At 38.9% G+C, this 22,740-nt stretch overlaps 1 protein-coding gene across 1 annotated transcript; it reads left to right on the top strand.

The window, feature by feature from the left end:
- The first annotated feature begins 35 nt into the window (after window positions 1-35).
- Window positions 36-17,733, top strand: tbrg4 (transforming growth factor beta regulator 4). Its single transcript, XM_046834157.1, has 12 exons — window positions 36-346; window positions 2,117-2,648; window positions 3,398-3,579; window positions 5,275-5,416; window positions 5,934-6,108; window positions 7,566-7,723; window positions 11,154-11,264; window positions 11,348-11,492; window positions 13,714-13,950; window positions 14,046-14,157; window positions 14,971-15,085; window positions 17,017-17,733. The coding sequence occupies exons 2-12, from the start codon at window positions 2,235-2,237 to the stop codon at window positions 17,116-17,118; spliced, it is 1,893 nt and encodes a 630-aa protein (XP_046690113.1). The 5' UTR covers window positions 36-346; window positions 2,117-2,234; the 3' UTR covers window positions 17,119-17,733.
- The last annotated feature ends 5,007 nt before the right edge of the window (window positions 17,734-22,740 follow it).

Here is a 22,740-nt window from a genome sequence, read left to right as displayed (position 1 = left end):
TGTAGGGAAGGGGGGAGGAACGCACATGTTAGCATGTGGAGTAACGTGAATGTCTTGGCTTCCACTTCCGGGAGGAAATTGAATTACAAAATAAAGGCACTTGTGTGTGTTGTGGGTTTATATCAAATCTGCTACGTGATCACAAGAATATGAAGGTGCTTGAAGAAAAAACTATTTGATTTATGCGTAAACATTTTTTTACAAGCCAGCGTGAACTGGACGAGTCGCTGTCGCGTAATAATGACGCGTATCCCGCATTACTGCTTACGTCAATACCCTGCGCCTTCCAAGGCTAATTCCATGTGAATGTCGCCGGATCTGAAATTTTGATTCAGAAAACTACCAGGTAAGATCTGATGATGGTTTGTTGTTCTTTGTTAAAATCTTGTATTGTATTATGTGTTGAGTATTTGTTATAAATTGCATTGAAGGTTGATAATTGAATTAGTTTAAGGTTTACTGGAAGCACCTGAATAGTGACAAGGTCAGAAATCTTCCTTATAAGGGGGAGTTGTTTAAAATCTGCAATCTGATCTCAGTAGTGTATGTTAGAGGATTTTTTTGGGATCTCTTTAGGGAAAAGGAAGCTTGATCGTGTTCATTCTGTGCTTTAAAGGAACAGAAATCAGGTTCACTTGCAGTGTTTTGCCTGATTGTTCAGGAAGTGTGTGTAGTGAAGTGGTTGTCATTCCCAAGCAAACATGATGATGGTGTTTTTTTTTTAAAAACAATATAAATTTTTCCACTTGATAAGATTTCATTTTAGTAGAATTGCGTTTGTAATAATAATCATTTATTCACATTTGAAGAAAAAAGAAAACCATTGATTTGGTGACACTCTTTGTAAAGGGATGTTTCTGTAATGATTACAGTGTCTTCAAGACAGAAGGGATTTTCCTTTTAATTAATTAAATTAATTCCAAGCTAAGAAGAAAAACATGCTGTAATGTACAGTGCCTGTCAATGTTTTTGTTAGACTTACGCATGGTCCATTTTGTTTATATGCAACAAGCTCTGTAATATAAGGGTACGAAGAATGATGCTGACCAAACAAATGTATAAATGTACAGATGTTGCACTTTGTTTTAATTGAAAAATCCTCAACATGAATAACAGCTGTACACGGTCTTGGACAGTTCATTTTCCAAACTAAAATACTTTGCAATGCCTCCAGTAAATCTTGCCAAAGGTGTTCTTCACTTGTTGGAGATCACTTTCTGACCTTGTGATCCAGTTTATCCCAGTGCAGTTCAATAGGATTTAGATGTGGTAACTGGGATGACCATTACAAGATATATAACACTCAAGCTAGCTGTTTGATCTGTAAGCAAAACTTGCAGAGCTTGGACGTATTTTCCAGGAGATTGTCTTCTCCAGTCCAGAAAGGATTACTGTTGGAAGTATGGAATGGTAGCAATGTTGCTTCAGTATTCCTTTCTGCTGGAATAAGTTTCCAACCTTCCCTGCTGTAAAACAACCATTAAGCTTTTACCTCATTGTTGTTGACTGTGGTTCTAAAGCATTCTGCTAACCTTTTCTCTCCTGTCCTCCGTCTCACATAAGTTCTTTTAATGGAACCACAAATGTCAAAATTGGACTCATCTGTCAATAGAACCTTTTCTTCCACTCATTCACTGTCCAATTCTTGTGTGTTTTTGCCTTTGACCTAGTTTGTTGCATAGAAATGAAAGGAGCATGCACGTGTCTCAAAAACGATAAGACTAGGCGTTTACAAACTTTTGACAAGCTCTGTAAGTGAGCAGAACTTGCTAGATATTTGTCACACACCATTACATGTAGTTATAAATCCTTTAAAAGCATTTTGTGTTGTTCATTAATGCATTTCAAATTCGAACACACATTTGTTGCCATATTAAAGGAATAAAACAGTTCATTTTTCATAACAACAAGCATTGTCTCGGTTAATTCCTTAAATGTTTTAATATTTTTGCATAGTTCTTGAATAATGTGCTAATAAATAGGCTGAGGAATCGTAACAGACCTCTAGATAATATACTGTATCCATTTTTTCAGTTAGTATTTCTCATGCTTAGCAATTTACTCGTTTGCTATCTTTCTTGTATCTCATGGTTTCCTTCTCTTTCCCTCCTTCTAGGTTTCAGCCTTCATCTCATTCTTTCTGCCCCAACTTCTTGTCATAGCTGCTTGAGCGATATATGGATGCCAAATCTTGATTTCTAGCCACTCAGTTGCTTCGCTGAAGATTCTCCCAAATGGCCAGCAGGTTTCTGAGCCGGTGCGCTCGCCTCTTGGCCGTATGCCCCCAGGCCTCTTCAGTCACCAGCCGTTTTCATGCGCTCACAGCTCACCAAATCGCTGAGTATCCACTACGGTCCCAGTCACGATTCCTACCCTCCGTCAGGCCCCTGAGCCTGGGTGCTGGTCCAGCACAGGAAGATGAGCCAAACATCACGTTCACACGCACAGAACTGGATATCCGAGTCGAGAAGGCGACCTCGCCGCAGGAAGTGTTGTGTTTGTGGACGGAACAAGGCGGCTCGGCCAATCAGGCAGGCATGTGTCTGAATCAGCTCAGCCGATTGGCAGTGGAAAAGAAAGATATCGACAGGGCGAATGTCCTTCAGGACCCTCGCTGTGAGGATCTGATCGATACTTTGAACTCTCAGGTAAGTGTTGGTACAAAGAGATGTGCAGCAGAAAGCGAACTCTAGCGCTGTTTAACTTCGAGCAGCTTCAGATATTTATTTTTGAAGACTATATAGATTATTCCGGCATTAGAAGATATTTGGGAAGTAAAATCTCAAATTGCTTTTTTCCCCAGGTGTGTGTGTGAGTGTGTGTGTGAGTGTGTGTGTGTGAGTGTGTGTGTGTGAGTGTGTGTGTGTGTGTGTGTGTGTGAGTGTGTGTGTGTGAGTGTGTGTGAGTGTGTGTGAGTGTGTGTGTGTGTGTGTGAGTGTGTGTGTGTGTGTGTGTGTGTGGTGTGTGTGTGTGTGTGAGTGTGTGTGTGTGAGTGTGTGTGAGTGTGTGTGTGAGTGTGTGAGTGTGTGTGTGTGTGTGTGTGTGTGTGTGTGTGTGTGTGTGTGTGTGTGAGTGTGAGTGTGTGAGTGTGTGTGTGTGAGTGTGAGTGTGTGTGTGTGTGAGTGTGTGTGTGTGTGTGTGTGTGTGTGTGTGTGTGTGTGTGTGTGTGTGTGTGCGCGCGGCTGCCGTCCAAAATCCGATTAGCTGGCTGCAACCATTTTTATTCTATAACCTGTATTACAGAAGAAAACCCCTTACAGTGTCTCGCAGATCTCTAGATGAATGTTTCCAGCTCAGACTCAGTGTTGGAGCACAGATGTGTTGTACCTTTCACTTACTGTAGCGGTTAAAAGGAGCTTTATTATTAGTATTTTTTTTTTTGCTCTTGTTGTTTTAGGTGAACACAATATGGAACGGAACACTGGTTTCTGTTTTGCGAGCTCTCTCCATTCTTGGTGTCCCTTCCAGCGCTCCAGTCATGTGCTCGCTTCAGACAGAGGCATTGTGGAGGCTCCGACGCTTCAACTGCCGCCATCTTTCCTCTTTGGCAGACTGGGCATCAGGCTGGAAGATTCAGGGGTAAACATGAATATTACGTACAGCACTATTAAAATAAACAAGGGATAATCCATGGCCAAGTGTCTCACACATCATTTTGCTGCATAAATAATGACCCGAAAAAACTATACCTCCAGCCTCGGCTCATTATGGTAACGCAACACTCATTAATCGATTTAAATCGATAATTTCGTTCTGTGCCATTTTCAGCACATCAACCTATTGCTTGTGTGGCTTTTACAATCTACCACCGGTGTATTATTTCCTGTCTCTCACACACCACAGACGTAGGCTAGTTTATAAAGCTAACAACGAGTAAGAAAGAAGGCAACAAGAAGTCTGGGGTTAACGTGGATGAGACAGAGAGTCAGTGATGTAAACATGACTGAGAACAGACACATTCCTGATCAAAATATTAGTATGACGTGAGATCCAGTTACCAGCGTGACACTAAAACCGGTAGTAGTAATGACTACTTTTTACTTAAATATAAGGCAGAGCCCAAACTTCTTTACTTTAACTTGAGTGAAAAAGTGTAGTCAGTTTATCAACTTTTACCAGAATCTTTTAAAACATAATACCGTATTTTCCGGACTATAAGCCGCTTTTTCCCCACGCTTTGAACCCCACGGCTTAAACAATGAAGCGGCTAATTTATGGATTTTTCCAGGTTTTTTTCCTGGTTTCACAAGCTTCAAGTCAAAAAACTGAGCCCCATAACATTAGACCAATGAAATTGCCGAACAGGTTCAGGTGAACCAATGAAACTCTTTATATTAAATCAGATGCACTCCCACTGAATCGGGCCGCACCACATCATAAATATGGATGAGGTTCCTCTGACGTTTGACCTGCCGCTCACTCGGACTGTCAACGGGAAAGGAGAATCATTCGTCACGCTGAAAACAACCGGGCATGAAAAAACACACTTCACCTGTGTTCTGAGCTGCACGGCATCGGGAGAAAAGCTTCACCGATGGTGATTTTTAACCGCACGACGATGCCAAAAGAAAAACTCTGGAGAGAAATAGTTGTGAAAGGAAGGAGGAAGACAGTGAACAATGACTTTCTTGGTAGGCTACTGTTTAGATACAAGCCGTGTAACAGACACGTTAAAGCCTGTGTAAAGTTCATTAGTTTCAGTGTAGACAGTGTAGGCTTATAGACAGGTGCGGCTTATTTATGTTCAAAATAAAAATCTTTGTCGAACTCAGTGGGTGCGGCTTATATTTGGGTGTGCTTAATAGTCCGGAAATTACAGTATCTGTACTTTCACTTTAGTGAAGGATGTGTGTACCTTTGCCATCTCTTGTAACACTGAACATTAAATAATGTCTAACATTTTAAAATAGAGTAATAGTAATAAATAAAAGAAAAACAGAGCATTAATAGAGACAGTATATATTATATAGGCCATGTGTATACTGAGTAGTAAAGTAAGAATGAATCTCTAAGACATTCATTGTGGCAGCAGGAATAATGAGCTCTGCTGTCTTTGTAGCATAATAGGGATGGGATAAATTTAAGGATTGGATTAGTGTTGTATTACATTCATATTACATTTAAGATGTTGTTGTAGGTTGTTTGTGTTTGGTGTAATCATTTCTGTCAGATCCGTCATTAAGATTAGGTATAACATTTCTTCTGGAAATGGATATTTACTATTTGTGTAGATATTTTGTAATGCAGTTAGTTTTTGTTTGTGTGTGTGGGCAGACTGGGAGATGAATTACTGAATTCTGTGCTGAAGCAACTAGAGCTGCGCTGGACAGAGCTGAACGACCCGCGCACAGTCACCATGCTGATGAACCGAGCCGCAAGACTCTCGCCTCCGCTCATGGAAAAGCTGGAAGATAAGGTGAACACACATTCAATATTAACAAATATATCAATTATTTGTAATTTAACATCCACCCTAATTGGTCATTCCATTAAGGTATTAGTCATGTGATGGCATTCCGAATCATGCATCTTGTGATTTGATTGCCGTACTTGCATTTCACTTTAAGTACAGTTTTAACTAGTACAAACACCTTGCTTTCTAGGAGTAGGAACGACTTCTAACATGAACAGTTTTGCACTCAAGTGTCCATGAGTAAACAGTTGATAACGTGAAAAGAAGTTGTTTTGGTTCCTTTCAATCATCTCAGGGAGATTCCTCACCATTTTCACTTCTGGCTTGCTCATAAAGGGACTAATGTATGAATTTATATTCTTAATCTCTTTATTTCAAGCCAAACATTTCTGCATTCTGCAGTTGACTATAAATTCACCCGTGCACTCATAAAAAAATTGCCTAGTAGTAGTCCGTAAAAGCAGTCGAACCCCAAGTGAGTTCACTACCCACCATCTGTCTTGTATGTCTAATGTACCAGGCCCTGGAGTTGGCTGAGAAGTTCAGCAGTGAGGACATCCGCAAGGCGATGTTAGCCGTGGCGTTGCAGGGGCGCCGATCGGTGCCACTCCTGCGTGCGCTGTCCTACCACCTGCACCAGAAACCCTCTTCTGAACTCAGTACACCGCTGCTCCTGGACATCGTGTTTGCTTATGGTCAGTTCATAAAATTAGTTAGCAACTCTTGTATTTTACTCTTCTACTTTCAGCTGCTCCCATTAGGGGTCCCCACAGCAGATCATCTGCCTCTTTCAAACCAACTACCTGCATGTCTTCCTTCACCACATCCATAAACCTCCTCCTTTTCCTCCCTCTTTTTCTCCTTCCTGGTGGCTCCATCCTCAGCATTCTCCTACCGATATACCCCATGTCCCATCTCTGCACATGTTCAAACCAACTTTGTCCCCGAAACGTCCTACATGCGCTGTCGTTTCTAATCCTGTTCATCCGCATCACTCCCAATGAAAATCTCAAGCACTTGTATTTCAATGAGTTAAAGAAACTCCAGCTTGCTTAGTTTCTGTCACAGACACAGACTGTCATAGACTAGCGATGTGCATCTCCATAACTAAGGGGGGCTGCGATTCGCATCTCGATGCATAGCCAAAGATACAATACAATAAAGTTGCATATGAAGCATTTACCAATGTGATCAGATTATGCTTTGATTTAGCAGACTCCGATTCAATGCAATACAATGCAAATGGACAAAATAGTATGCTATGCATTTCAATATGTTACGGATGGTTCACTTTTATTTCTTTGGTTCCGACAGACAGCAAATCATAAATTTACATAAGTGCCTCCTGACGCATCGCCATTTCACAAACAGGCCTTCGTAGTGCATAAAAAGAGAAAAGATGAAATACAACCAGACCTTCTTTTCCTGTTTTGACTCCAGAAAGATGCAGCTCTACCTCTGCCATGTTAATCTGTATTCTATGTGAGTCTCAGGACATTTTATATAACATTTTCGTGCACCTACTTTTTATATATATATATAAATAAATCGCAAATATGCTACAAACGATGCATCGCGTCGTTAACTTTGATGCCGATGCACCGGTGCGAATTGTTGAATCTTACCATCCCTATCATAGACTCTCAATCACTGTGAGGTCTGGGACAACTAACGTAGGTTTAGCCCTGTATTTCTCTGCCCTCACCTTGGACCAGTTTGCCATACTCCCTGATGAAAATATCCCCCTGGATGCTACCACCGCCATGCTTCACAATGGAGATTATGTTTTCAGGGTGATTTCACTGAGTCTTTGCACAGACACTTAACTTGCACAGACTCAACAAACACTCAGTTCTTTGCACAGACACTTAACTTGCACAGACTCAACAAACACTCAGTTCTTTGCACAGACCCTTTTCTTTAACTTAACTTTACTTAGTTACTTATATAGTATCTAGTAGTATTTATTGCATGACTTATTGCCTATGTTTGTGGATACTGCTGGAAGCTGTAGATTTCTCAGTAGGATGAATAAAGTGTCTGTCTATCTATTTGTCCATTCATCCATCCAGCCATCAAGAAAGAAAGAAAGAAGTTCCAGGGTGTAACACTGACAAACTCTGTCACATATTCTGATTTTCCTTCCCTGCAGGTAAGCTCCATTTCCAGCAGACTCAAGTGTGTCAGAGGATAGCTGCTGAGCTTTTGCCCCGATTACCCGAGATGAGCTCCACCGAAGTCATGCGCTGTTCCAAGTCTCTTGCCTTCCTGAAATGGCTCCACCTGCCCCTATTTGAAGGATTTACCCAGGTTTGACTAATTTTCATTCATCACCTCTATGTATTGGGCGTAATAAGTGAGTGTTTTATGTATTACCATATACGAAAAGTTACAATACAGCAAAGTGCCAGACCATTTATCTGTTCTGATTACTGAATGAGTGGTGTCGAATGAAAGAACTGCTGAGAGACATTTTACAGTAAAAGTCACTGTTTAGACAATGTGAAAGAGCCAATAATTGGAATATTTTTATTGCTATTGGCAGTATTTTGGCAAAATGTATTGGGCTGCATCAAGCAATGAAACCAACTTATTCAAAAAAGTGTGATGAGGGATATTTTAGAAACAATTGGTATTCACATAAAATAAAAAGAAGTTAGTGAAGCTATTTGGGAGACAACAACTTAGGAAGCATAAATATTGGATAACCTGGTCTGATAAGTCCAGGTTATATCCTATTCCAGTGTGAAGAACACAAAAAATACAGTGCCTATAGTGTTACTATTTGTAATTGCTTCACATGGCTCAGCAACATTATGTGGCAATAGAATAAAACTTTCTTTCGGCTTCTCCCATTAGTCGCCACAGCAGATCATCTGCCTCTTTCAAACCAACTACCTGCATGTCTTCCTTCACCACATCCATAAACCTCCTCCTTTTCCTCCCTCTTTTCTCCTTCCTGGTGGCTCCATCCTCAGCATTCTACTACCCCATGTCCCATCTCTGCACATGTTCAAACCAACTTTGTCCCCGAAACGTCCTACATGCGCTGTCGTTTCTATTCCTGTTCATCCGCATCACTCCCAATGAAAATCTCAAGCACTTGTATTTCAATGAGTTAAAGAAACTCCAGCTTGCTTAGTTTCTGTCACAGACACAGACTGTCATAGACTAGCGATGTGCATCTCCATAACTAAGGGGGGCTGCGATTCGCATCTCGATGCATAGCCAAAGATACAATACAATAAAGTTGCATATGAAGCATTTACCAATGTGATCAGATTATGCTTTGATTTAGCAGACTCCGATTCAATGCAATACAATGCAAATGGACAAAATAGTATGCTATGCATTTCAATATGTTACGGATGGTTCACTTTTATTTCTTTGGTTCCGACAGACAGCAAATCATAAATTTACATAAGTGCCTCCTGACGCATCGCCATTTCACAAACAGGCCTTCGTAGTGCATAAAAAGAGAAAAGATGAAATACAACCAGACCTTCTTTTCCTGTTTTGACTCCAGAAAGATGCAGCTCTACCTCTGCCATGTTAATCTGTATTCTATGTGAGTCTCAGGACATTTTATATAACATTTTCGTGCACCTACTTTTTATATATATATATATATATATATATATATATATATATATATATATATATATATATATATATATATATATATATATATATAAATAAATCGCAAATATGCTACAAACGATGCATCGCGTCGTTAACTTTGATGCCGATGCACCGGTGCGAATTGTTGAATCTTACCATCCCTATCATAGACTCTCAATCACTGTGAGGTCTGGGACAACTAACGTAGGTTTAGCCCTGTATTTCTCTGCCCTCACCTTGGACCAGTTTGCCATACTCCCTGATGAAAATATCCCCCTGGATGCTACCACCGCCATGCTTCACAATGGAGATTATGTTTTCAGGGTGATTTCACTGAGTCTTTGCACAGACACTTAACTTGCACAGACTCAACAAACACTCAGTTCTTTGCACAGACCCTTTTCTTTAACTTAACTTTACTTAGTTACTTATATAGTATCTAGTAGTATTTATTGCATGACTTATTGCCTATGTTTGTGGATACTGCTGGAAGCTGTAGATTTCTCAGTAGGATGAATAAAGTGTCTGTCTATCTATTTGTCCATTCATCCATCCAGCCATCAAGAAAGAAAGAAAGAAGTTCCAGGGTGTAACACTGACAAACTCTGTCACATATTCTGATTTTCCTTCCCTGCAGGTAAGCTCCATTTCCAGCAGACTCAAGTGTGTCAGAGGATAGCTGCTGAGCTTTTGCCCCGATTACCCGAGATGAGCTCCACCGAAGTCATGCGCTGTTCCAAGTCTCTTGCCTTCCTGAAATGGCTCCACCTGCCCCTATTTGAAGGATTTACCCAGGTTTGACTAATTTTCATTCATCACCTCTATGTATTGGGCGTAATAAGTGAGTGTTTTATGTATTACCATATACGAAAAGTTACAATACAGCAAAGTGCCAGACCATTTATCTGTTCTGATTACTGAATGAGTGGTGTCGAATGAAAGAACTGCTGAGAGACATTTTACAGTAAAAGTCACTGTTTAGACAATGTGAAAGAGCCAATAATTGGAATATTTTTATTGCTATTGGCAGTATTTTGGCAAAATGTATTGGGCTGCATCAAGCAATGAAACCAACTTATTCAAAAAAGTGTGATCAGGGATATTTTAAAAACAATTGGTATTCACATAAAATAAAAAGAAGTTAGTGAAGCTATTTGGGAGACAACAACTTAGGAAGCATAAATATTGGATAACCTGGTCTGATAAGTCCAGGTTATATCCTATTCCAGTGTGAAGAACACAAAAAATACAGTGCCTATAGTGTTACTATTTGTAATTGCTTCACATGGCTCAGCAACATTATGTGGCAATAGAATAAAACTTTCTTTCGGCTTCTCCCGTTAGGGGTCGCCACAGCGGATCATCCGCATGTTTGATTTGACACATGTTTTTACGCTGGATGCCCTTCATAATGCAACCCTCCCCATTTATCCGGGCTTGGGACCGGCACTAAGAGTGGCTGGGGTTGGTTCCCTGACCGGGGATTAAACCCGAGCCACAGCGGTGAGAGCGCCGCATCCTAACCACTAGACCACCAGGGACCTGGCAATAGAATGAAGTACCTAAATTACTATATCATATCATCAGTGGTGTCACAGGCATAGTTCAGCATGATGCCTCAGATTGTGAAATAGTGGTTCAGGGAGCATGAGGAATCATTTTCACACATGACCTGGCCACTGCAAGTATTCCTAAAATGAACTTCTTTGGAAGTCTTTGGGATCTGCTGAAGAAGTCTACAGATTGTTTCAACTCTTCCATCATCAATAAGATTTTAGCTAGAAAATGAATGCAACTTGGGATAGATGTGAATTGTCTGACGTTCTATTAGGTTGTCGGAAACAAGGTTGCCAGGTCTGCATTTTCCCTGTGGATTGTAGCTGTTTACCCACGCTTTACACACTTTAAAACTTAACACACTTATTAAATGGTTTATAATCAGATGCAGGGTATCTGCTAGTAAATGCACTGTTCCATATAGAAACCATACCAAGAGCACTTCAATATAATAAAATATACACCTTAGATTCGATGTTCTGAGCAGCACTGTGATAAAAAGAGTATATAAATTATGCATATTTAAAATAATGCATTATTATTTTTTCTTTTTGCCCTGTAGCACTTTGTGAAGAACAGTGAAAAATACAGCGTGTTACAGATGTGTAACCTCCTCATGGCTTTTGCCAAGCTCAACTTCCAGCCCAGTAACAAGGAGCCATTTTACACAAAGGTAACCAATCACAAGGGCGATAATGGCAATGTAATGGTTTTCATTGATACCCTTGCAAATAATTTGATCTCTCCTGTGAGTAGGTTCATGAAGCTTTGGAAAGCTCCTGGCAGAACTTGGAACCTTTTGTGCTGATTGATGTAGTCTGGGCCCTCTGCGTTTTCCAGCAGGCCAAGCCTGAGTTTATTGCTGCCGTCACAGATCCTGCGTTTCAGGGCAAAGTTACAGGTAAGAGCGACTGAACAACAGAAAACACTGTGAATCTGACAGTACTTTCTAATTTCGTTCGAATATATGATATTAAGATAAGATAAAGATAAGATATACCTTTATTCGTCCCACAGTGGTGAAATGTACGTGTTACAGCAGCAAAGAAAAAGAAATGTGTATATATAAATATATAGAAAGTTAAGACATAATACAAGTATATATTATATATACAGTGTATAAATACAAAAGAAACAGAATAAAAGACCACCAATAAAGTAGTTACACTTTTAAACATTTTGCACATGGGTAATATTGCACGCTTTAAATAGGTGTTATTGCACAGTTATTGCCCAAAATGTTATTGTTATTATATTATAGTCAAATAGCAGCATAGAAAAAATACCTTCTGTATCGTTCGACAGATGTTAAAAAAAGGGATTTTATAGGAATATGAGCTATGTACATTGTCAAATAGTACATAAATTATACACAGTGTATACGCAAATAGTACACAGATATATAGAAGATACACCAACCAGGCACAACATTGACAATATAACATTTGAGTGGTGAAGTGAATAACACTGATTATCTCTTCATCATGGCATCATGGTTAGTGGGTGGGATATATTATGCAGCAAGTGAACATTTTGTAATCAAAGTTGATGTTAGAAGCAGTAAAAATGGGCAAGTGCAAGGATTCGAACGGAGTTCAACAAGGGATTTGTGACAAATGTGATTGTGATGTCTAGACGTCTGGGTTAGAGCATCTCCAAAACTGCAGCTCTTGTGGGATGTTCGTGGTCTGCAGTTATCAGTATCTATCAAAGTGCTCCAAAGAAGGAACAGTGGTGAACCGGGAACAGGGCGAAGGCTCATTGATGCATGTGGGGAGCGAAGGCTGATCCATGTGGCCCGATCTAACAGACTACCTAGTGTAGCTCAAACTGCCAAAGACAATGCTGTTAATAGTCAGGACTGTTTTGGCAGCAAAAGGGGGACCAATATAATATTAGGCAGGTGGTCAAAATGTTATGCCTGATCGCTGTATAACTTTACAACATGGTATAAGTACATATGTCCAACGGTATATAAATAATACACAGTGTATACACAGATATATAAAGATAATCTTTCAAATCTATGGTTTGTACTGACAGGAAGGCTACAGTAACTCAAATAATTACTCATTGCAACCATGATGAGCAGAATGCAAAACATTCCGAACAGTGAGGTGAATCAGCTGCAATGGCAGAATACTTATGTTTTCTGTGATCAGAATAAACTCCCGTCACTTATTATTTTCTGCCTTAGACTCCTGCCACTTGATTGGGTAGTTGAAAAATTGCATGAACGAACAGAGGTATACGAGTTCTTATCAAATTTGCCAGTGAATGTATGTGTACATAAATATTTACATTTTTAATCCATAATCAGGTAACTGATCTGCAGTATGTTTTTACTTGCTGTTACTCTTTCAGCCACATGAGGGGAGCAAATACCTGTTGCAGGAGGGGTTTTTGTTTGTTTGTGGGGTTTTTTTGTTTGTTTGTTTTTTTAAAGAAAAGTTCTTTGAACTACCATGGGTTTTAGTGCCAATTTTTTAAATCTTGGATTCCGAGAATAAAGTCGTAGCAATACAAGAATAATGTCATAATGTTTTTTTTTTCGGAAAAGATCTAACTTGGGTAAAAAATGTCGTAACAGTATGAGAATCAAGTCGCAATTACAAGATGGAAAAATATTTTGAAAAAATTACGATTAAAATACAAGTTTAAAGTGGTCATATTCAGAGAAAAATCACAGAATTGCGAGAACTGTGTCTGTGTTTTGTATAAAATGGATGTGGAGGATTAGTTATATTCTACTTTAGGTTAGGATTTAGCAATAAGGAAAGTCTTTTGACGCATCAGCACTGAGTTATAATTAGTAAACAGACACTGCAGCGATTTTGTGGGAAACGTAATTTATTCATTACATTTTGATGACATTTCCATAAAAAAATTAGACAGACGTTGAGAAAAATTGCCTCTTTTGTGCGGTTGGATACGCCGACCAGTGGTCTGAGTCTATGAGGAGGATAATATTTTTTCTGTAATGCAAACTGCTGAGAAAAATGGTGTCGTCTTTTCCTTTTCACATTCTTCATAATCTGTCCATTATTCAAAAGCCCTAAGCGTGTCTTGGGTGTTATGCGTGGCCTATTACCAAGCAAATTTGTTTTTTTCCTGACCACTAGGTGGTGGTGGTGCTCGTGCCGAGGCCTACGCATTGAAGGTGCTTCATATTGCTGCCTCGGGACAGCTAGAATCTGGCATCCGTGTCACTGCGCCCCTTCCAGCAGTCCATGAAAAACATGGCAAGCCCAGTGTAACACCCATCCAGAGCTCCCTACGCAAAGCCCTCCAGATCCTCACGGAAAATCGCACCAAAGCCTTGCGCAAAGATGTCAGCACGGTATACGGCTGGAATATAGGTCCGTGCATGTGTGTGTGTGTTTTAATTGTCATTCTGTTCTGTTACAAATGAAAGTGTGTATATTTAAAACTAATTTATTCTGTCTCTAATTAGATGCCGAAATGGTTGTGGATTCAGAGAATAAGCCTATAGACCTGGAGAACCTCAAAGCACCTCACTTACCTGGAGGAGGCGGCAGCGAGCGTTTACCTCAGGAAGCACGACGGTGAGGGACACACAACTAATTCAGATCCTCAGCCTTATGTTAAACTTGACTACATTTGAAATGTATTTACTTATTGATAACCATGTGTTGAGTATACTCGTTTCTTTATGTGACTTATGATGAAATGATGTACAAGACATTTCTGCAACTGTGTGGTATTTTTATGTACCAGGCTGTGTTTAGCTGGTAAAGCAAAGCTGTTTAGCTGTTTGTTTGTCTGTCTGTTTTTGTACTATATTACCTGTTCGCCTCTAGAGGCCGCTCTCGTACCGTATAACGCAACTTCAGTATAGATTTTTGCTGAAAGTTCCAGCGATAAACTATTGGTGCCGGGTAACTGGCAAAACCGATGAATCGGCCATCCTCTAATATGTTACGATTTATATCGTTTCTCACTGTTTTTGTCAACATGTCTCTGTGTCTTTTTTTTTTTTTTAATCTGAATACCAGTTTGTCTTTGTCCTTTTGTTCTGTCCTTTTTCGGCTCTGTGTGTGGCACACTGTTTGTCAGAGCATCTGGACCTGCCTGTCTGTTTTTGTCTGTCATTGTCTCTTTGATTTTGTCTGCATGTGTCTGTGTATATGTCTATCTGCCTGTTGTTCGCCTTCTGTCTGTCTGTCTGTCTGTCTATCTATCTATCTGGCACTGTGTGAGTTTCCATTCTTTCTTTTCGAGAATTTCTGTTGTATTATAGAAAATAATAGGTGCTGATGACCAAAAGATTATTCCTAGTGCTCATTTCCTGTGTGTGTGTGTGTGTGTGTGTGTGTGTGTGTGTGTGTGTGTGTGTGTGTGTGTGTGTGTGTGTTTAGGTTGGCTTTCATAGCCTGGGAGTTTCCTAATTTTACCTCCAAAAGCAAAGATCTCCTGGGTCGCTTCGCCATGCAGAAGCGCCACCTTCAGCTTGCCGGGTTTCTGGTAGTGGAGGTATGTCATGAAGTAAAAGAGAAAACCAGAAAGAACTGAAAAGCAGCAAAACATAAAGGAATATATACAGTATATCAGTATATATACAGTGTGTGTGTATATGTGTGTGTATATATATATATATAATATATACAATTTTTTTGAACATAATTCTTTTCCATCCCCTTACTTTTTACGGTGTTATTAAAACCATAATTTAACCATCTACAGAACTGCACACACATGCTAATCTGTAAATTTGGATTGGATTTAATACCAGATGCTTCTGTATACAGGCAGCTAGCATGCATGACCACGTTACTAAAGCGTTGATGTCACTGATGATTTTCCTGCATTTCTGTGTATGTGACATTGCCTCCAGCCGCGGCTAGCACAAGTTAGCTACGGTTCTGCTGCAGCATCTGGCAAAGCAGATTGTCCCATGCTTGGTTTAAAAATAGCAGCAGTAGCATAGAGCTGCAGAACAGGATTGAGACACACCGTCTCTCTCTATCTCTATCTCTATCTCTCTGCAGCATTTAGAATAATCCTGTTGGAATGGGATTGACTTGGATAGTTCTTCTGTTAGTTAAGATTAGGTTATATTACTGCAAATAAAGAGATGGTTCCCATCTCTTTCTTTTAGTTTCTCTGTGTGTAAAATCTCCCCAAGGCCTCCCTTTTCATGCATTTCGGTTTAAAAGTTTAAAAATAGAAATTTGGGATATATATATAATATTTTTATATATTTGTATTTGCATTTGGTGTAATATATGAAGATTTCCTTTGGCCAACCAAATATATAAATGTATAGATTTTGCACTTTATTTTAATTAGGGAAAAAAAAATAAATAAATGTGGAGATTTCTGACCTTCCATCCCCAATCCATCCCACAGCATTTCATTCCATCCATTCCATCCATAAGACTCCAGCCGTGGGTGTGTAGCAGTCTGCTAACATTTTCTCTCCTGTTCTCTGTCTTGCGTGAGGTGTTCTGTTTTAGCCAAACACGTTAAATTTGGACTCATCTGTCCACATAACTTTCTTCCAGTCATTCACTTTGTTCATTTTGTTTCTATGCAACAAACTAAATAAAGCACGTGTCTCAAAAAACGATAAAGAACTAGGTGTTTACATACTTTTGACAGGCTCTGTACACCAAGCAGGACATTATACATTATGACTGGTGAAGTGAATCACACTGATTATCTCTTCATCATGGCACCTGTCAGTGGGTGGGATTTATTATACAGCTAGTGAAGATTTTTTTGGTCAAAGTTTACATTTTTGAAGCTAGAAAATAGGCAAGCGTAAGGATTGAGTGAGTTTGACAAGGTCCAAATTGTAATGTCTAGACGACTGGGTCAGAGCATCTCCAGAACTGCAGCTCTTGTGGGATGTTTCCGGTTATGTTTATTTCTATAGCGCTTTTCACAACAGACTCAAAGCAGCTTTATGGTTTATGGTAATACACTTTTTTTCTATTAATGAGGTAACCATTAAAAGGAACCCCATGCACAAGTGTTATACCGTGGAAGCCAATTAATTTAGCTCGGATGATGCATGATTTTGTTTCCTCTTTGAGGTGAAGGGTCGTTGCAAATCAATAAAAACTTCTCTCGCCCCCATTTCCAAAGCACAAGGGCTCACTGAACAGTTCAACGAGTGTGAAAATGAAGTAAATCCTTCGTTATGGGCCTCAGTTGCCAGATTTCAACGCAGTTGTACACCCATGGGACATTTTGAACCATTGTAATAGAGACTGTATCAGATGCAGTGACTGTCAGTTGTTGATAAGTGTGATTTCCTTAGATAATGTTTGTAGATAGCTACATAACATAGCTACAAGCTACCTATAACTAGATATCATGTGTGATACTCGAGCAAGACAGCAAAATGAACTTGTGTGTGTATGTATGTGTATTTTTTATATATATGTGTCTCTCTTCAGGTCCCATACTTCGAGTGGCTGGAGTTAAAGACGGATTGGCAGCGAGTGTCATATCTGAAGGATAAGATCGGGAAGGCTGTAGCTGAGGACATGGCTAAGTGAGCTTATGGACATGCAGCGCCTTCACAGACCAAAGCAGAACTTGACAAACAAAGAGCAGGGCAAATAAATTTGGGCACACTGTTTAGATACAATCTGAAGTACAATGAAGAACATAAATTATTCATTCACTCAACAGTAATAAATGTTCATGGACACGGATCTTCGGGGGTTTTAATATAGAAATATTACACTGAACTCTAACTCATCCATATCAGGGCTTTCAGGGGGTTCTAATTTATGCAAGTGCATCACCATTGTTACAAGCTGTAATCAAAACATGGTCATTATACAAATCAGTTCTGGTTGTGTCTTTTCTGTGTGTACCATTTTTATGTGTATATGTGCACGGCCTTATTCTCAGATAAACAGACTCTCTACTGCTTGTAATAACCAACCACACAAAATGATCAGTTCTGCAAGTCTTCTAAAAAAATATCTTCAGAGAACTCTCCTTCTACGAATAATAAACTCCCACTTACCAGTTTTGATGCGGTTGCCTAGACAACAGGATAGGGCTTTCCTTGTTGCCAAGGAGACAGGCATTGAGGCTGCTAAAAAGTGAGTGTTCAGATGTAAGAGTTTGAAACAAATAAAACATGCTTTTTACAAATAAAATGTCTGATTGTGAAGAACAGAATAAAATGTTATTTAAGCGGTTGTGTTCAGTTCATATCTGGGTGTTTCGTGATCATGAATCTGCGAACAGCATACCCATAAATATGTTAAAAGTTAGAGGGTGGGGATCGTCTCAAAGGGGGAAAAAAAAAAAAAAAAAGCAGTGGGCGGAGCTAAAGAGTAGCAATCGTATGCAAGCTGTGAGATCGCTCTAGAGATCGATCCAGACGTACATATTTAATCCAGAATGGGATCACGAGTATGAAATTGCACATCCTTTCCTTATATCCAAAAACACTTCTTTTCAGACGGTCTTCTTAAGCCAGTCCTGTGCAGGGCTGCTGATGACTTTCCTAACCGAATGAAGCAAAGTAACGGGTTGCCCATACAAGGAATTCCGCCTTTCATGACATCATGACGGGGCACACAAAAAACTTTTTTAAACTTCTCCAAATCCAGAAGGAATGTATTCGGCACAGAAATACTCTTTTATACGTCCAAGGTTATTTTTTTGGAGAATCCGCCTCCTTTTTTGGAGAATCCCCCCCCCATCAAGAAATGATTGATGCCAACTAGTCAAGTGAAGAAGCATTTATTGTCATTTCAACCATATATAGATGACACGGTACATAGCGAAATGAGACAACGTTCCTCCAGAACCTTCAACCATTAATGCATCAAGTCGAATGGATTTTGTTTACGCTATATAGTCTAAAGTATGTTTTTCCTCCTAGATAGCATAAACATCCGGTAGCATTTGGTAGTACAACTATTTCTGTAGTGTTACCTTCCACAATGACAATTAAAATATAAGATTGAATGGAAATTGCTAAATTTGATCAGCTATTTAAAATTTTGTCAATGTTGATTTTTTTTCTTCTTCATATATCTCTAAAGAGTGATGTTTAGAGTTTATCTCTGCCACCTCATCAGACCCCTTACATGTTAACAAGGATCCCTTCATCATCCTCAACCATTCAGTCTTTTTTCTCTCTGGGGTTTATGTGAAATCTGCTTAGCACAGCCATTCGCTGAGAGCCCTCAGATCAGACAGGTACAAGTGGAGAAGTGGGACAAAAGGATGGATTACTAAAATCCATGAAAGAGCCTTGTATGCCATGGCAACCCAAACAAAGAAACCAAACACATCATTTCGTGCATCGCTTTTACCATGATCCAAGAGGATCGATGTTAAAAAAAAAAAAAATATATATATATATATATATATATATATATATATATATATTGAATAAAACATGACCTCTGTTTTCCCTCTGTCATTATACATATGATCAATCCAGCCCTTAGGGTTGCACAAGCCAGTGTACTCTTAGTGCTGGTCCCAAGCCTGGATAAATGAGGGGTTGCGTTAGGAAGGGCATCCAGCGTAAACATGCGCCAAATCAAATATGCGGATCACCTGGGTTACCAACGACCGCCACAGGTGTTGTTAGCCAGTGTACCAGTGGAAATTGGGCTATTGCTGACCAAAGGAGGAGAAGGAGAGGAGGAAAACGTCTACAGAGACAGCATAGGAGAAGTGTAGGAGTGGAGGTTAGGGTGGGCACTGTAGGTGTTGGTACTAGGACTGGTAAAGGGAGAGAGTTAACTGATATGATGGAGAGGAGAAAGGTAGACATGTGTGTTCAGGAGACCAAGTGGTAGACAGTAAGGCCAGGAACATTGAAGGGGGGTTTAAACTGTTTTTTCATGATGTGAATGGAAAGAGAAATGGTGTAGAGGTATTTGAAATTTGGATTTTAAATCCATGATGTTAAATGGTAGGTCAGCACTGGCCGCAGTATGGTTCAACAAGGTACCGAGGTCCCAGCAGGAGAAACAGGCCTCTATGATAGAGCTGAGCTGCTACTATTTTAATAACTTTAGGAGGATATTCTATTTAAAAAAAAACAATACCTTACTATTATATAATAATAATCTTAATATAGATATTTTTAAAAAGTGCCAAAACGACAGAAATAATTACATTTTGCAAGAGACTCCAAGGTTGCGTCCTACCCCGTAGCACCCAAAGCCGGAAGTCACAAGACACATTTTCAGGATGTATCATTAACATTTCTCTCAAAATAACAGCTAGGAATCCCAAACCTGTTCCAGCATGACCCTGCCCCTGTGCACAAAATGAGATCAGAAATTAAATTCTCAAAACTCCTTATTCAACCTCCATGTCATTTCGTCACTTGTGCACATTATTAAAAACATATTATAAATGGTCTTATCCCCAAAACATCTCGGCATCAGTTCATGACAGAAGTCATTGAATCCAAAATGGTTAAACCAGTTGTCATCATCTATCAAGCTTAAAATTTCTGTTAAACTTTTTTTTGGTAAATGTTTCTTGAATTGATGAATTGTGTAGATCTTGAATTTCACTAATGATGCAAGTGAATGGCATCAAATCAACCAATAATCAACTGGTTCTCTAAAACAGGTCAAAGGTGAATCTTGTGAACCTTCAATTGGAGAGTGTATACAGACAAAGCAAAACAAAGAATTACAATTTCTGAAAATGGATGAACAACTTAGGAACAAACAAACAATATTACAGTACAGTAAAAGTGTGAATCCTGTTCGGTCTCATGCAATCATTTCAATTCATTGCATAAGTCATTAAATGCAAAATGGTTAAACCAGTTGTCAGAATGTGTCAAGCTTAAATTATATTAAACCTTTTTTGGGAAATGTTTGTTGAATTGATGAATTGTGCAGATGAATCTTGAATTTCACTAAAGAAGGCGAGTTTACGGCATCAGATCAACCGATGATCAACTGATGATCAACTGATTCTCTAAAACAGTTCAAAGGTGAATCTTGTGAACATTCAATTGGCAACAGAGCAAAACACAGAATTACAATTTCTAAAAATGGATGAACAACTAAGAAACAAACAAACAATACAGTACAAGTATGAATCCTGTTTGGTCTCATGCAATCAATATAAATCAAATATGCAATCAAAATAAATAAATTTGTTCTGCTGAAATTCATATATACCATACAGAAAAAATTCAGCCTTGTGCATTTTCAATCATTGTGATCCAAACTGTAGTTTATATCAGAAAATAGTGAAACTGAGCCTTTATACTGACAACATGACTAAACATTTTAATTATTTTGTTTGTGAACAATGACAAAATGACTTGTTATTCTAATGGCAATGATCTGTTCATTGAATCAAATACTATTTTGAGTAAAATACAGGCTTCTGCTAAAAAACCAATGTATTGTGCTGCTTGTACAAATTGTTTTGAGATTCAAGAAATGCTCCAAAGCAGCTGAGAAAAACTGCGATGGCAATAAAACAAGAAGACAAATTTGGCAGAAGAACCACCACTCGCTAAACAATTCACTGATGAATTGACTTTATGAGTATAAATAATATAATATATGGCAGAGAAGAAGAAAACACGATACCAAGATGCTCCTGCATGCCTGGATCATTTATTTTGTGTTGTTGGTGCAAAAATCAATATGACAACATTAAGAAGAAATTACACTTCTCAATACTGCTTTTTTATACAGCTGACAATCTCATAGGCTGATGATGTAAAGATGAGCCTGCATGTGATCATGCTCATTGTGTGTTATTTGTGTGTGTGTTTAATTATTCACAAAGCTAATTGACTTAGCACTGCAGAGAATTCAGAATTGGCATGATAGGTGAGAATTTAATCAATATCGCATAAGAAAATAGAGGTTTAGGCAGGCCTATACATGTGGTACAATTAATTAGATCTGTGTGTGTGTGTGTGTGTGTGTGTGTGTGTGTGTGTGTGTGTGTAGTGAGAGAGAGGGAGAGACAGGGAAGAAGTCTAGGGACTTTCCAGTAAAGCTAAACCGAGACTTCAGAATAGAAAGCTGGGCAGAGCTCTGCAGATTTCCTCTAGAAAGGTTTCAGAAAAGAAACTGAAAGACAGGGAGTGAAAAGAGTTCTTGGGGAAAATCCGGATTTTCCACATACGTATTTTCTTTTCTAAAGATGCTGTGAACACAGCTCAGTTGCTGTGGAAACATGGAGAATGGTTCAGTGGCTGGACTACAGCGTCCCATTGCGAATGCATTGAGGAAAAAGATTTGTTATGGACACATTTAGGTGGCAGGTGTTTTAAAGGAATAATTCAGATATTAGCAACAGTGATGGATCATGATATGAGATTGGAAAACTTGAATATAATATAAAGGCTGGTTCATAAATATTTAAACAGAGATGCATTTTTCATACTTTTGTTTCTGTCTAGAACTACAAATTATTTGAAAATAAATTGTGAGGCTTTTGCAAACCAGTAAGTGCATTTCTTAATACAATTTGTGCAAACAGCACAAAACATTCAATTTCTTGCAAACGCCTGTACTTTTCTCAAAATCCTTAGTTCATCTCGGAAATATTGAGAACAGATTATTGCCATTAGAATAACAAGTCCTTTTGTCATTGTTCACAAACAAAATCATTAAAATGTTTAGTCATGTTGTCAGTATGACGCTGCACATTTTCTGAATTTCTTGATATAAACTACGGTTTGGGACACAATGATTGAAAATGCACAAGGCTGAATTTCTTCTGTTTGGCATCTATGAATTTAGCACAAATGTATTTATTTGATTGCATATTTGATCTATATTGATTGCAAGAGACCAAACAGGATTCAAACATTTATTGTATTTTAATAGTGAAATTGTAATTCTGTGTTTAGCTCTGTTGCCAATTGAATGTTCACAAGATTCACCTTTGACCTGTTTTAGAGAACCAGTTGATCATCGATTGATCTGATGCCATAAACTTGCCTTCATTAGTGACGTTCAGGATTCATCTGCACATTTTATCAATTCAACAAACATTTACCAAAAAGGTTTAATATAATTTTAAGCTTAACAGATTCTGACAACTGGTTTAACCATTTTGCTCCTAAGTTGTTCATCCATTTTTAGGAATTGTAATTCTTTGTTTCGCTCTGTCTGTATACACTCTCCAATTGAAGGTTCACAAGA

Source organism: Silurus meridionalis, chromosome 21 (genome assembly GCF_014805685.1).
Source record: "Silurus meridionalis isolate SWU-2019-XX chromosome 21, ASM1480568v1, whole genome shotgun sequence".
Lineage (NCBI taxonomy): Eukaryota > Metazoa > Chordata > Actinopteri > Siluriformes > Siluridae > Silurus > Silurus meridionalis.
Note: the sequence above shows the minus strand (reverse complement) of the source record. Positions and strands in the feature narration are given on the sequence as shown.